The following is a 13,315-nucleotide window of genomic DNA, read 5'->3' as shown; positions in this document are numbered from 1 at the left end:
TGTTCCATCCGGTGAAACATGGTGGTTGGACTCTGGACGTGTTGTGGTGGTGTATCTAGAGGGATTCCGAGGGATTGATCAACGATGCTATGATGCTCTCTATACAGGCCGTACGAGGCGACATGCGGTACGGAAAATTGAGCTTTGCTGAGATCAAGGATATGTTCAAGGGAGGATGTGAAATACAGGGCAGAAGGGAAATCGGTGATTCTACATGTTTGTACAGGAAAGCACGAGTATATTCCTACACTGGAGAAGAATCCTAACCAGAGAAGCCCGATACAGGAAATCGCACCTGGTGTCCACGAGTATCTACTAGGTAGAAGGTTGGAGCCTGTTAACACACATAGTGTACTAGGTATACAAGTAACGATGGTCCTCATCTAAGGAAAATATTGAAGTCTTGTGTTGGGTAATGGATAGAGAATGGCATTGGATGTTTCCAAGTTCTAGCAACTTAGCTACGTGGGCACACCCCATAACATCAATTAGCAAACAGTAAATCAAAAGAAACGAACGCCATCGCTATGCCATCATTGCATCGCAACCAATTGCAACGGAATGAACTTGCATAATATGTCACCGAGACAGCAATCGTACGATGCGATGTACCATCAACGCCTCCAATATGAACACGAGAAGGAAAGAAAAGAAGATACTGGCGACAAGAGCTACCCGTTTTCTGCGGCGATATCCTCCTCCGCTTTAGACTCGCCGTCCTCGAAGGCCGCCAGCATCTCCCGCTCGAACTCGTCTTCATCGTAGTCGGGGTCATCCGGACCCCCGGCGCTGGGTTCCTGAGAAGCTGGCTCGTCCTGAGGTTCGGGGGCAGAGGGCTCAGCCGGCGTCGGCTCGGACGACGGTTCGGCGGTGCTTGCGGTCGCCACTTCACGCAGTCCAGTGCTCCGTTCATACGAACGCTTGATCCGTTGGGCAAGTCGCGACCCTTGTGTGTCGTCTTCTTCGCCCGGGCTGTCCCCGTCTTCGTCGGTATCATCATCTGTCCCTTCGCCGCGTTTCCGCTTCTTGCTGGGAGCGTCCTCCGTAAGGAAGGAGTATTCATTATCACTCTCACTCTCGTCGTCACTGCCAAGGAACTCCTTTAATTCCTCATGCACGGCCGCGAGTTCGTCGTCGTCGAACCCGACGGGCGTATTCTCGTCGAACTTGAACTCGTCTTCCGGATTCTCGTCGTCATCTGACAAGAATTCCCCTGTGTCTTCTTCATTCTCGGATGAGAGCCACGGGCTTTCCATCTCCTTGGATCCCGGCGAGATCGGTTCCCCTCGGTCGTCAGGGTGAACAGGAAGCAAGTATGGATCTTCCCGCAGGTGCTTCCACTGCGTCAGGGAGTCCAGGAGCCACTGTGTCGTGACAATCTTGATGTTGGGGTATCGCGTGGCTTCGCGGACTTTGGCGGTGCGGTTACGACCGGCTACCAGGTGGGTAGTCCTCATGTTGATCTTCTGGGAAATGACAACGCCAAAACTCCTCGCCCACAAGGAGATGTCGGCGTTCTGCGTATCCGTTCCAAGAGGGAGGACTCCAGAAAATACCAAAACCACGCCGCCCAGGATCCTGCGCTTGATGTATGGCATGATATCCTTGACATCAGGGACCAATTTCAAGTCGACGTCCTTCTCCTTCGACGGAGTCTTTTCACCCCTCAGCGCTGCTACACGGCCACCCAAGGCGTGCGTTCGCTTCTTATCGTACTCTTCAAAAAACTGCCGGTGTACTTGCTCGAGACGTTCTTCTAGCACAAATAGCTCCCGATCATTATCTTCCAAGAGGTGATGCCGATGCTTGTGGTCTTGTGACTCGTCCACATTCGCAACCGAATCACCACCCTCCTCCGGGACTTCGTCCTCTGCATCTAGCTCTTTCTGCTTCTGTAGTAACGGCCGGTCTTCAACCTGGTGCATTATCGTCTCTTCTTGCGCGTCACTCTGCTCCTGTAGTAGTCGCGGGTTATCTCCTCCGCCCATCGTAACAAGCTGTTCCAACGTCGATACTTCCGCCTGCTGGGGGTCCTTTCCGGTGGAGCCATTGACATGGTGTTCTGGCGGTTGGCCCTTCGCAGCCTTGGAGGCTGTCTTGTCGGCAGTGCTCACCGCTCCCAACTCCTGTTTTTTGGGCAAAAAGCTAGAGTTGATGTCGCCAATGCCCACAAAGAAGTCGTACGGGGACACCTTGATAAGGTTAGGACTCCAGCGCCACACATCGCCGCGATCGTCAATGATGACGACCATCTTCGTGTCCACGGGGAACAGGCGATGGAGGTTCTTGGCCGTCAAGCTCCCGCTCTCGTCACGACTGAGAATGCGGTCCCCAAACAACTTGCGATCCGGATCTATAATACCCGCAATATGTTGCGCGTACGCCCGAGTACCCATGGTGTAGATATGCAACTCGAAAAGCTCGGCGACGTTCTGCAAAAACGTCTCTAGCCCTGGTCGGAGCTTGACATAATACCAGCATCCGCGCATTCCCGGTCCGTCGTCCACCAGCTGGAACGCCCGGACATCGCTCAGAGCCTGATGGTTGGGATTCTCCTTATCCTCCATCCACTCCCCGACTGTCGGGTCCACGGTAGCATGGATGATTGTCTGGTCCAGGTCCACGACGAGAGAGAGCTTCCGATTCGACAACAATCGGCGCTTGGCATCTTCTTCGACCCGCGTGGCTTCCCTTTCGCTCACCGTAAGCGCGGTGTTGTCATGGACCATCTGGATGGGCGCGCGCATCGAATCCGTCGTTTCCGTGTTGTATGTCGCCCTACAAGTCACAAGTACCCAGTCAGTCACCGCGCCCGCACTCAACGAATCAACGGGGGGAATGCTCACTCGGTCATATCCTTCCCACACTCGGCACAGAGGCCACCAAACTGGACTTCGTGAGCGCATGGCTCATCGATTTCCACAACGTCCACACTGCCACGGATTAGCATCAGCGTCGGACCGGCAGGAACAGGCACCGCGGGAAACGACTCACGGCTCGTCAATGATATCGCCCTTTTCGATCTTCCACTGCACGATCTCCCCATCGACGGTCGACTCAAACTTCGTCGGAAACTTGCGCTGCACCACGAATTTGTTGCCCAGTTCGTCGCCTTCGGTCACAGACGTCTCGTACACATACCAGAATAAGGCCTCGTCCCGTTCCACCGTATCGCCGTGCTGTTTGAGCAGCGACGTTACGGTGATCGGGTAGTGGAGGCTGGGCGGTAACCGAAGAAGCATGCTCCTGTGACAGTGGGTTTGTCTCGCTTCGTTCTCGTTTATTACCTGATCAATGAGATTCGGATAGGCCTACCTCTCTATCGGGGTGGATTAAGCAGCCAGAGAGACAGGAATAGGCGGGTGGTCGCGATCGAAGAACCGGAGTCCGGGAGCTATGGAGCCATGCCCGACGACCCGACGGTGAAGATTAGAGCCGAGAATTGCTGGGACTGGATCCGCGCTGGTCGATACGGTAGGATAAATGTTGCAGCGACGATCTTTCGATGTGGAGGGAGGGCTAGGTTGAAAGCACGTCGTCGTCGCCGCCACAGGATCACGCGACGGAAAGAAATGGCCGGAGTGAAACAGGGTTCGATCAGGGGAGACAACACACTTAATATGTCGCAAATGACGCGATAAAGAAAAGTGAATCGCAGGAGACTAGTGAAGAAGGAAATGGGTTGGAGGGAGGGGGGAGAAGAGAGAAGATGAGGGTGATGATGAAAGAGGGTTGAGAGAGGCGCGGCAGCACAAGAGAAAAGAAGGTTTGGCCGCCAAGGCAACATCTGGTTCGGTTCTTGGTCGGGAGCTCGTGCGGGGAGAGACTCATCGGGCCAGACCCACGACATCGCATGTTCTAGTCCTGCAGAAGTCCCTCATGAGTCTGCACAAAAGTACTCCGTGCGTTTTCGCGAGGAATACAAACTACAAGGGTTGTTGATGTCCTGCATCGTACGATTCCTTCATCTCTACCGGTCCCGCCACCCCATGCAGAACAACCCCAGATACACCTTACGGATAATTATAGCTTACAATCAGACAAAGCCTCCAGGATAATTCGTAGAATTCTTAGGAAGTCCCAGGGCTAGCAAAGATGGTCTACAGTCACCTCCGCGCCACAAACAACCAGGGCCGCGCATGCCTAGTCCGTTTGCGGAAAACCGGGCGACTGAAACGTCTTTGTAATAGCAGTAAAAACACAAATAAAGAGACCATCGCGCAAACACGAGACGTCCACAGGTGAGTCGAGAGCTATACACACATCACCGCCGTCTCAGCCACATCCTTCCTCTCCTTACTTCGCCTTGGCCAGCCCAACGGCGCCGTTACCCAGGTCGTAGACGCTGTACCACTTTCTCAGGAATGCATCGCCCAGGATGGCCAGCGGACCAACCGGTTCGGGGAAATCCATGCCCATGAAGGCGCTAATGCAAGATCCCTGCATTTCCAGAGTGTAGTCGTAGGGGCCAATGGTGAAGTTGTGGCCGCTCAGCGCAAAGGTGATATCGGGGAGGGACGAACGCTTGTCACATTCGACCGAGTACTGGCCCGTGAAGCCCTTCTTGGCGCCAATCTGAGCGTTGCTTCAAAGACGGTCAGCAAATCTATCGGGAAGCGAAATAGACAAGGTCAGATATGACTTACATCATCTCAGCAAGGTTAGAGGGAAGGGCGATGAGGGAGGTGCCAGTGTCCAGGATGACACCGGTGTTCTCGAGCTCGGCAGTTTCGTCACCGAGGGTGATGGAGTCCAGGTCAACCTCCCAGTACGCCTTGCGGCGGAGAGGGATCTTGATCAGCTCACCGGTGTAGTGGCTCTTGTCAACACCACCAAAGGTGGCGACAGAGTCGTCTCCCTCCTTGTTAGTGTCGCCGAGGTAGAAGGCAAAGACAGGCTCATCAAGAAGGCCCTGGTTGACCATCTTGTAGAAAGGAGGCTCGATCTTGTTGACGGAGATGGTGTCAAATCCCAGGCCGAGGATACCATCGAAGCGGCCGAAGGCAAAGGCAAGCCCAGGCTCACTGGTCGCCTCAGCGAAGAGCTGTTCCTTGACCTTCAGGTCACCGATCTTAAGGGTATCCTCGGAGACGAACCCACTCAAGCTCCCAGATCCGTACTTGATGGCGAACTCGCTGCCGTTCTTCTGATAGGTAGAAGAAGCAGACGAGTCATACTTGTTGTGCAGATAGCAGGCGATCGAACCACATTCGGACGAAGGGACCCACAGGTTGGAGCTTCCTGTATCAAGAACGACCTTGAACTTCTGGGGCGGTGTTCCAAGTTCGATTTCGGAGAAGTCTATCGACTAATCGTCAGCAAAGCAGCCTAGTGGTGCGGGGATCGGTGGTCGGGCGGGGATGGTGCATACACTGGGCGTTCATGAAGTTGTCGACCAGAACGTTATGGTTACCCAACTCCTCGACAGGGTTATCGCCCAGCAATTCCTGCTGGCGGTTGGGGTGGACACCCATGTACTTCTGCCCCAGAGCTTGGATATGGGCATCGATGTTCTGGGTAAACTACAGAGACCTGGGGTCAGCCGGGTCCTCCTGGCGGGCAGCGACACATCGGGACTGAAGCTGCCAGCTAACCCATCTCGGGTGGTTTGTAACTTACAAGCTGTTCATCCAGAGGAAGCTTGTTCAGCTTCAGCTTGTGTACCTCGGCGGATGCACAGCCCGCCAGGACCGAGGCCGCGAACAAGGAGGCGGACTTCATGTTGAAGGACGGTGACGACAACGACGACGACAAAACAACCCGAAAACGACAGGGGATTCTGTAAGGAGCGTCTTTGGGGATAGAGATGAGGATGGGAATGAAGATAGAACGATAGAGGGAAGGGGATGGAGAGAGTTGACGGAGAGAGAGGGAGCGAGAGGTACGGTGACTTACTGGTTGCGGAGCGACACGCCCAGCTGCGGGCGTGGCCAATCATGCGGAAGTCGCTGCGTCATTTGGGCTGCGGAGGCACGGGATCAGCACGGGAATCACATCACTTGATGGGCTCCACCGTGAGGTCAGGCCAGGGACGAGTCACCACACGAGAGTAAGCAGTACGGATTTCGGAGTATTAGTCAACGATCTGTACTCCGTTCTCTTGCTGCCTAGCTGTCTAGCTGTCTAGCTATTTTGATGTTCGGACACGATGGAATGTCCTGATTTGATCCGCTGAACCTTCCGAAAGAGGAAAGGTGGCTGATAAGGAATGTCAGACTATGATCATCTTGTATGACTGCTAAACTCCAGTACCGGGACTACTACCAGAGCGACAACTCATATAACATCATCACTCCCTTGCTCCATAAACACTGCGGACTCTCTTTCACTCGGGAATGAATGAAAAGCCCTTTCCTTCTTCTGGACACAAAATCGACGGGCATCACCAGCTACAAATCTACAGGATCTAGCAAGAGCCGTGAACGATCCCATGTCTGTCCCAACATACACTGAACAACGTGAGCATAATTTTCAGTAATCAAATATCTGGAGGATCAACAACTCCTAGCTTCCAATGATTCTCTTGCGGTGTGTCTTCTTGCAGGCACGATGCCACAAAGTAAAGAGTCGGCATCAACGAATATTCTTGATGTTGCTACCGAATTCTCCCGACCACTATTTCAGCTCGTATCGATACGAGTAGCATGTTAATGTAGAACATCTATCAACTTTCAGGCCTGGGAATGAAACGCTCCAACAAAAGCTTCGTGCTGAGATTCAAGGCATTTCTTGTCCCGGCGACTCCCTACATCCAGAAAAAGCCGCGACACTGCCGTATCTCCGCGCGGTACTCAGAGAGGCCTTACGGCTTCGTCCTCCTTCACCTGGGAGTGAGTCCCGATGGTCTGCGAATGATGAGGTTATTTGATGGGTATTCCATTCCACGGAGTGCGATCGTAAGTATCAATCCGTATATGCGTTGCACCGGCAGCCCCAAGACTTTGTAGATCTATTGCTGTTCAGTCCGGAGGGGTGATTTGGTCCGGAGGAAGGACTAACGGAGAGGAAGAAGTGGTCTTGGGCTTTTTCAAGCGGTGCGAGAATGTGTATTGGAGTAAAGTAAGCTGCAGGATGCATCCCAAAGCTGATGTAAGAACGGCATCGCTAATAGATCCTCAGTCTGGCCATGGCAGAAATGACCACGTTGTTGGCAAATATATATCAGAAGTATTGGATGTACATCCAGTCTGAGTACTTGCACGTCTCGCCGGGAATGTTGGCCCAGAGTAATTTATTCTATGACGAGCAGCTTTTGCACGTCGAGGAGTATAGATGCTGGATTCGATTCGCCCCGGTTAGGGCATTATGCCCGTCCAGGCAAGGAGCTCTTTGAAAACACATGTACGTACTTGATATTTAGCCATGTGGACAGCTTTCCTTTTTCTGGATCATCAGCTCGAACTACACAGCCCTCGTTGCTTTCCTTTAACACAATGGAGCTTGAATTGATCATTGGGTTATGGTTGAGTGAAGGGCCGAACAGCCAGGTTAAGGTACCCTCAATAGGATGCATCACGCTAGGGTCATCAGGGATAAATTGAGATCCGTTCCCCAGCACCCTTGTCCATAGTAAGCCTTCTTTTACCTAATCGTCTTCGATATGCAACCCAAACGAGATCAACCAACGTTGACGCAGAGAATTAAGCACAATGCATATTCGACAGCCGAAAAGCGGAACCACGAGAGCCTGAAGGTGGGCTCTGGCTTTATCCGTACATGGAAATTCGGTCATGACTCTGGAGATATCTCTTGCCCACCCCCCACTTTTCACTAAACGTAATTAGCCATTTCATAAGGCTCTCTCCACCAAGTAGTAGAGAAGGAGGTTAAAAGGCGTAAAAATTTTACCCGCGCCAGCGCGATCACACAAACAGTTTACAAGACACTGTAAGTGCAGGCGAGTAATGCAAACGAGACAACGTGCGACTTCGGCACTACCGTTTAGGGTGTGCTTTCTAATCCCGGCTATTCAGCTGTGGTTATAGATCTTCCGATTTCCTTCCATGTATAGGGAAGTTTCTGTCCACTGCGGGTCTGTAGCTGATCGAATTAATTAATCTCGAGCCGGAAAACTACCAATCAAGAACCTAATTGCCCTACTAGCCAAATCTTATCATACCAATCCCGCAAGGATAAACAAAACTAAGGATAAGTACGCTGCCGTAGTACTCCGTACGCAGTACGGATATGGAGATGAGAGCTGAGTCTCTTGGAAACATTATTTATTGGCCTGCCCCTGATCATCAGGTCCTGCTATTTTGTGAAATTTCCCACTGCGAAATTTTCCCTCCAGAGTCCCGTCAAAATGGGAAATGCACCTAGTTCACCAGCTCACGCATGCCTGCTCTCCGCCGTCGGGAATGACTCGTCCCTCCTGGCCTTTCCGAGCCAGCCTTTTTACGAGTCGTCCGCTGCTAACCCATACAATCTGAACTGGCCCGTCTACCCGGCCGTCGTCGCAAGCCCGAAAACTTCGGAACAGGTTGCTGGCATCGTGAAATGCGCTGTCGAATATGATCATAAGGTCCAGGCAAAGAGTGGAGGTCGTAGCTATGCGAACTTCGGTATGCGCCCTGCTGTAGCCAGCCGACTTTTACCTCAGGCTAACTAAACTGCGTGTTGTTAGGTCTCGGTGGAGTGAACGGTGAAGTCGCGATTGACATGAAGCATTTCCGGCAGTTCTCGCTCGATGACTCAACCTACATGGCCACTATCGGACCGGGCCTGCAACTCAGCGACGTCACGCAGAAGCTCAACGATGCAGGCGGAAGAGCCATGCCGTATGGTGCTGTCCCCGAGATAGGCGTCGGCGGCCATTTCACCATCGGTGGGCTCGGCACTTACTCGCGCCTGTGGGGCTCAGCACTGGATAATATTGAGGAAGCCGAGGTCGTCCTGGCCAACTCCAGTATCGTCCGCGCTTCCAAGGACTCCTATCCAGACGTCTTCTTTGCTATTAGAGGCGCGGCCGCGAGCTTTGGAATTGTAACCGAGTTCAAAGTGCGTACTTATCCGTCGCTCAGTCAGTCAGTCCAGTATAAGTACGAGATCAGTATTGGTAGTTCCGCCGAGCGGGCAAACTTATACATGGCCTGGCAGGACTTGTGCTCACAGAAGAACCTGACGCGCAAGTTTGACACGCGGATGATCGTTACGCAAGGTACGATGATTATTCTGGGACAGTTTCACGGGTCGAAAGAGGAGTATGAACAGCTGGGACTTGAGAAACGCCTGCCCGCTCTAGGTGCCGGTGAAGTGGTCCTGCTCACCGACCCGCTCGCTATGCTCGGATTCGATATAGAAAAATTGGCCACTGGCATCATCGGAGGGGTGCCGATACACTTTTACGAGAAGTCGTTGTCCTTCGAGACGGATAACCTTCCGTCGAACTCAACGGTGCAGGAGCTATTCCACTATCTGGATACGGCTGACAAAGGGACCGCAACATGGTTTGTGGTAATCAGCATCGCTGGCGGTGCGACTAACGACATCCCTGTTCATGCCACTGCGTATGCCCAGCGGAATGTCATGTTTTATGTGGAGTCCTTTGGAATCAACCCGCTGGGCCGCGTGTCTCAGACAACCGTTGACTTCCTTGACGGAATTAATAAACTTGTCACGAAGACCCTTCCGGGAACTGATAGAAACGTCTACCCCGGATTCGTCGATCCGTTCTTACCCAATGCGCAGGAGGCATACTGGGGCCCTAACTTGCCAAAGCTGCAAGAAATCAAGGCGGCTATCGATCCGAACGATGTGTTCCACAACCCGCAGAGTGTGCGTCCAGCGGGCAAGGAAACATAGTTTGTACGCAGGTTGACAGACCGCTGCAGGCGAACATTATGAACATCAAAACGGGGTCTTGTAGATAGGAGATGGCAAAGACACAACAAGCTCAGATAGACGGCTAGAGAGCAAGAGTATCTTATCGGATACAGAGAGACAGCACGCGCAGCATATAGACATGTGATAAAGAATTATACCCAGGTAATAAGTATAAGTAACTGTATAGTCAATTTATGGAGTAATACAGCGTGGAAGGGACACTTCTAAGAACACAAGCTAAATACAGCACTAGTTCTGACTACACCTCCTACCTGTATTTAGGCAGGTGAAAAAGATCGCTCCAGATGCAGTACGGGGTGCCCACCAATATCGTACGGTAGCTTCACTATTTTCGGACTGTTATTACTGAGTGAACTGCCAAACAATCAATCGGTACCAAAAATCTCAACGGCTGTAAAGGCATCGCTATGAATTCTCTATACGCTGTTCATATTAGTCCTCTTCCTAGAGCCACAAACGTTCTTTGGTTCCCCTTAAGCAGATTATATTGGACAATCCACATCCACTTTGTAGCTAATCTGCGATTCCAGTTCCACTCACAGCCCAGCGATTATATAGTTGGTTAGGGTCAGCAACGATGGACAATGGAAGTTTCCAATTGTATTAGTGGCCTGGACGAACTCAATATTCGCTGTAAGACTCATCATCGATGATATGGGTCAGTCTTCCTGACCATTTTGTATTTTCCAGCAATCTATACTTCAGCAACCTAATCAGTGGGCCATAAAACACACCTAGTCAACGAGTGTCAAAGTTGCAAGCCATACAATCACGTGTCTTACTTGTGAGGTTGGAAAAGCATTGAGATAGTTATTTTTAAATATAGATATACCCAGGTAAGCCCACGTCCGGTAAAGTAGCCTTAGGTATACATGGAACCTTAGTCGGAGACGGACTTGTAATCTCTGGGGCACGACCATCGTCTCGGTGGCTCAAACTCTTAAAACACGATATTTAGAATATGAAACTCCGTTGATTCTCGCGGGATCAATCATTTTCCTACATGTGTAATAATTTAGATGTTGATGATACAGCTCATGACTACCCTTTCGCCAACCCTCCAGAACGAATCCATTAATCGGTAAAGTATCCTCACTACCGGTAGAACTCCAGTCTGTCCGCTTCCTGGCCGGTCTTGACCTGGGCGGAGTAAGCATCCTCCAGATCTGACTGGATGATGTTGTAGCGGTTCTTCCGAACAGCACGCAGACCAGCCTCCTGCATGATCGCAGCAATAACTGCACCGGACAGCGGCTCGTTCCGAACAATCAACGAGTCCAGATCAACTTCGGGAGACAGAGACATTTTGGATGCGATAGTGCTGAAAATCAACCGACGCTCGCGTCGGTCACGGAGCGAGGGGAATTCAATCTTCCGATCCAGACGGCCCGGACGCAACAGAGCTGGGTCGAGCGTATCAGCTCGGTTGGTGGCCATGATGACCTTCACATTGCTCGTTTGCTCGAAACCATCCATCTGGTTGAGGAGTTCAAGGAGAATACGCTGCACTTCACGGTCTGCACCGGTCTGCGCATCGAAACGCTTCGTGGCGATGGCGTCGATCTCATCAATGAAGATGATGGCAGGGGAGTTCTCCCGGGCCATGCGGAACACATCACGCACCATACGAGGTCCTTCTCCCAGATACTTCTGCACGAATTCCGAGCCGTTTACGCGGATGAAGCTGGCAGTCGTACTGTTCGCCACAGCCTTGACCAGCATTGTCTTACCGGTTCCGGGGGGGCCGTAGAGCAGAACACCACGAGGAGGGTCGATACCTGGCCGGGGGTCAGCTACAGACAATCACGGAAGAGAGTTTCTTATAAGCCATACCGATCTGCTTGTAAAGATCAAAGTGTGTCAAGGGTAACTCGACCGCCTCCCGAATCTCTTGCTTCTGCATATCAAGACCACCCACATCGGCGTACGTCACATCCGGTTTTTCGTTTTCACCCAGCATGGCGATGGAAGAATCAGCTTCCGGCGGCAGGATATCAACGAGGGCATTGGAGTGTCGGTGGAGGGCGACCGAGGAAGAAGGCTTGAGCTTTTCACGATCGAGCGTGGACAGGATGCGGACGACGTAGTTCGAACCAGTCGACGACTGAACGATGCCGGTGCTAGATTAAGACGGTTAGCAATTTCCTCTCTCCATTTCGGGCGGAGGTAATACTTCTGGTCAATCGCTTCCATGAACTGGCCGATGACTAGAGGAACGCTCTGTATCCGCTTGATCTCCTCCTGTGCACGAACAAGTTCTCTTTTCAGGCTCCTGAGTACATCACGTCAGCCACTGTTATGGATAATATTGTAAATTGGATGGAACATGGCGCAACGTACCTTTGCTCGTCCTTGATGTACTCCTCCTGGAGTTGGATGTATCTATTCCGGAGCGTCAGCCATCAGACGTCAATATTCTCACCCAGGGAATGCATACTCTAGATGTCTTTGAAGTCGTTTCAAAGTGGCATATTCATCGCCTCCATCGTTCCCCGTGCCTTCGATGGTGTCTATGTTGGGGATGGTGTCCAGCGGAGCTGGCTTGGTAAGAGGCGTGACGTTGTTCGCCGGGTTTTCCACGGCGACGTCTCCCATGGCGAGATTGAGAGACAGACGGATGTCCTAATCGATGGAAGTGACGGGTTCAGAAATGAAACCAAGCTGGCAGGTTGCGTGTTGGTATGCGTCAAGTCGTGCGGGTTTGGAGAAGGCGTCGGAGCTGGCCAACCTGGATCACGTAGGTAGCTTCCCATCCGGTCACGTGATTACGTTAAGCTCCGTCCAGCGTGTGGCAACGTATTGGGCGGAAAGGAATCGAACCTTGGGAGGATTTAACGCCGAGCATTGCGTATTACAGTGCACTCGACGCTCGCCCAACACGGTTCATACGTGGTACTGTTAGGAATTAAGTCTGGACAAATTCAATCTCGCCTTGACTAGCCATTTGGTAGCCTTATACGGGACAAATGAGTGTCTCCGTGGTTTATAAAGGGAGTAGCAATACTCCACTGGCTCTGATGGCTCATGACTGGTGTAACCCTTCTGTCTGCTCTGTGCATACTTCCCATCTGCCTAGGTGTGGGATCACCGTTGGTCGCTGAGGCCCCAGACTAACTATGATCACCGCAGCCTTCCGTGCAGATAAACCAAATGCCATGGCGTCCGATAGCCCAATGGTCAGGGAAAGAAAAATACACACTGGAATCAAGCGGTAATTAGGAAATTATTACACATGGATGGGACGGAACGTCTGCATGATCACATTTGGTTCGTCGTATCTAATCTTCCACCGATCCAGAATAAGAGGGAATAATAGTGGAGCATCTGAAGGACGTGGCAGGTCGGACATGGAAATCAATCCGTCTTTCCGTAAAAAAGGTGTTCAGGTTTCTTTTTCGCGAGAAATAATTTTTTATCTGAATGGATAGTTGGAAATGAACGGAGACGGATGCGTGCAAGGGCTGGCAGA

General features: G+C 51.8%; 4 protein-coding genes across 4 annotated transcripts; 1 reads left to right on the top strand and 3 right to left on the bottom strand.

Annotated features, from left to right (window-relative positions):
- Positions 1-343: 343 nt before the first annotated feature.
- fcpA (protein-serine/threonine phosphatase) lies at positions 344-3,784 on the bottom strand. Its single transcript, XM_073688312.1, has 3 exons — positions 2,995-3,784; positions 2,847-2,933; positions 344-2,778 (listed from the first exon to the last, which is right to left on the bottom strand). The coding sequence occupies exons 1-3, from the start codon at positions 3,240-3,242 to the stop codon at positions 672-674; spliced, it is 2,442 nt and encodes an 813-aa protein (XP_073551856.1). The 5' UTR covers positions 3,243-3,784; the 3' UTR covers positions 344-671.
- Positions 3,785-4,046: 262 nt separating this feature from the next.
- On the bottom strand, positions 4,047-5,879 carry BDV59DRAFT_169786 (pepsin-like aspartic protease). The gene is made up of 4 exons (XM_073688311.1): positions 5,620-5,879; positions 5,372-5,522; positions 4,647-5,301; positions 4,047-4,585 (listed from the first exon to the last, which is right to left on the bottom strand). Exons 1-4 carry the CDS (start codon positions 5,719-5,721, stop codon positions 4,297-4,299), a joined length of 1,197 nt encoding a protein of 398 aa, XP_073551855.1. The 5' UTR covers positions 5,722-5,879; the 3' UTR covers positions 4,047-4,296.
- A 2,426-nt stretch (positions 5,880-8,305) lies between these two features.
- On the top strand, positions 8,306-9,804 carry BDV59DRAFT_198518 (FAD-dependent oxidoreductase; the record flags this gene model as incomplete). The annotated part of the gene is made up of 2 exons (XM_073693170.1): positions 8,306-8,564; positions 8,627-9,804. The coding sequence occupies 2 exons, from the start codon at positions 8,306-8,308 to the stop codon at positions 9,802-9,804; spliced, it is 1,437 nt and encodes a 478-aa protein (XP_073551854.1).
- Positions 9,805-10,853: 1,049 nt separating this feature from the next.
- rpt3 (proteasome regulatory particle base subunit RPT3) lies at positions 10,854-12,626 on the bottom strand. The gene is made up of 5 exons (XM_073697183.1): positions 12,284-12,626; positions 12,187-12,228; positions 12,020-12,118; positions 11,680-11,966; positions 10,854-11,624 (listed from the first exon to the last, which is right to left on the bottom strand). The coding sequence occupies exons 1-5, from the start codon at positions 12,439-12,441 to the stop codon at positions 10,942-10,944; spliced, it is 1,269 nt and encodes a 422-aa protein (XP_073551853.1). The 5' UTR covers positions 12,442-12,626; the 3' UTR covers positions 10,854-10,941.
- Between the last annotated feature and the right edge of the window lie 689 nt (positions 12,627-13,315).

The sequence above is a fragment of the Aspergillus ambiguus genome, assembly GCF_047715705.1.
Source record: "Aspergillus ambiguus strain CBS 117.58 unplaced genomic scaffold BDV59scaffold_3, whole genome shotgun sequence".
In the NCBI taxonomy this organism is placed as follows: Eukaryota; Fungi; Ascomycota; class Eurotiomycetes; order Eurotiales; family Aspergillaceae; genus Aspergillus; species Aspergillus ambiguus.
This window is presented reverse-complemented; position numbering and strand designations above follow the sequence as displayed.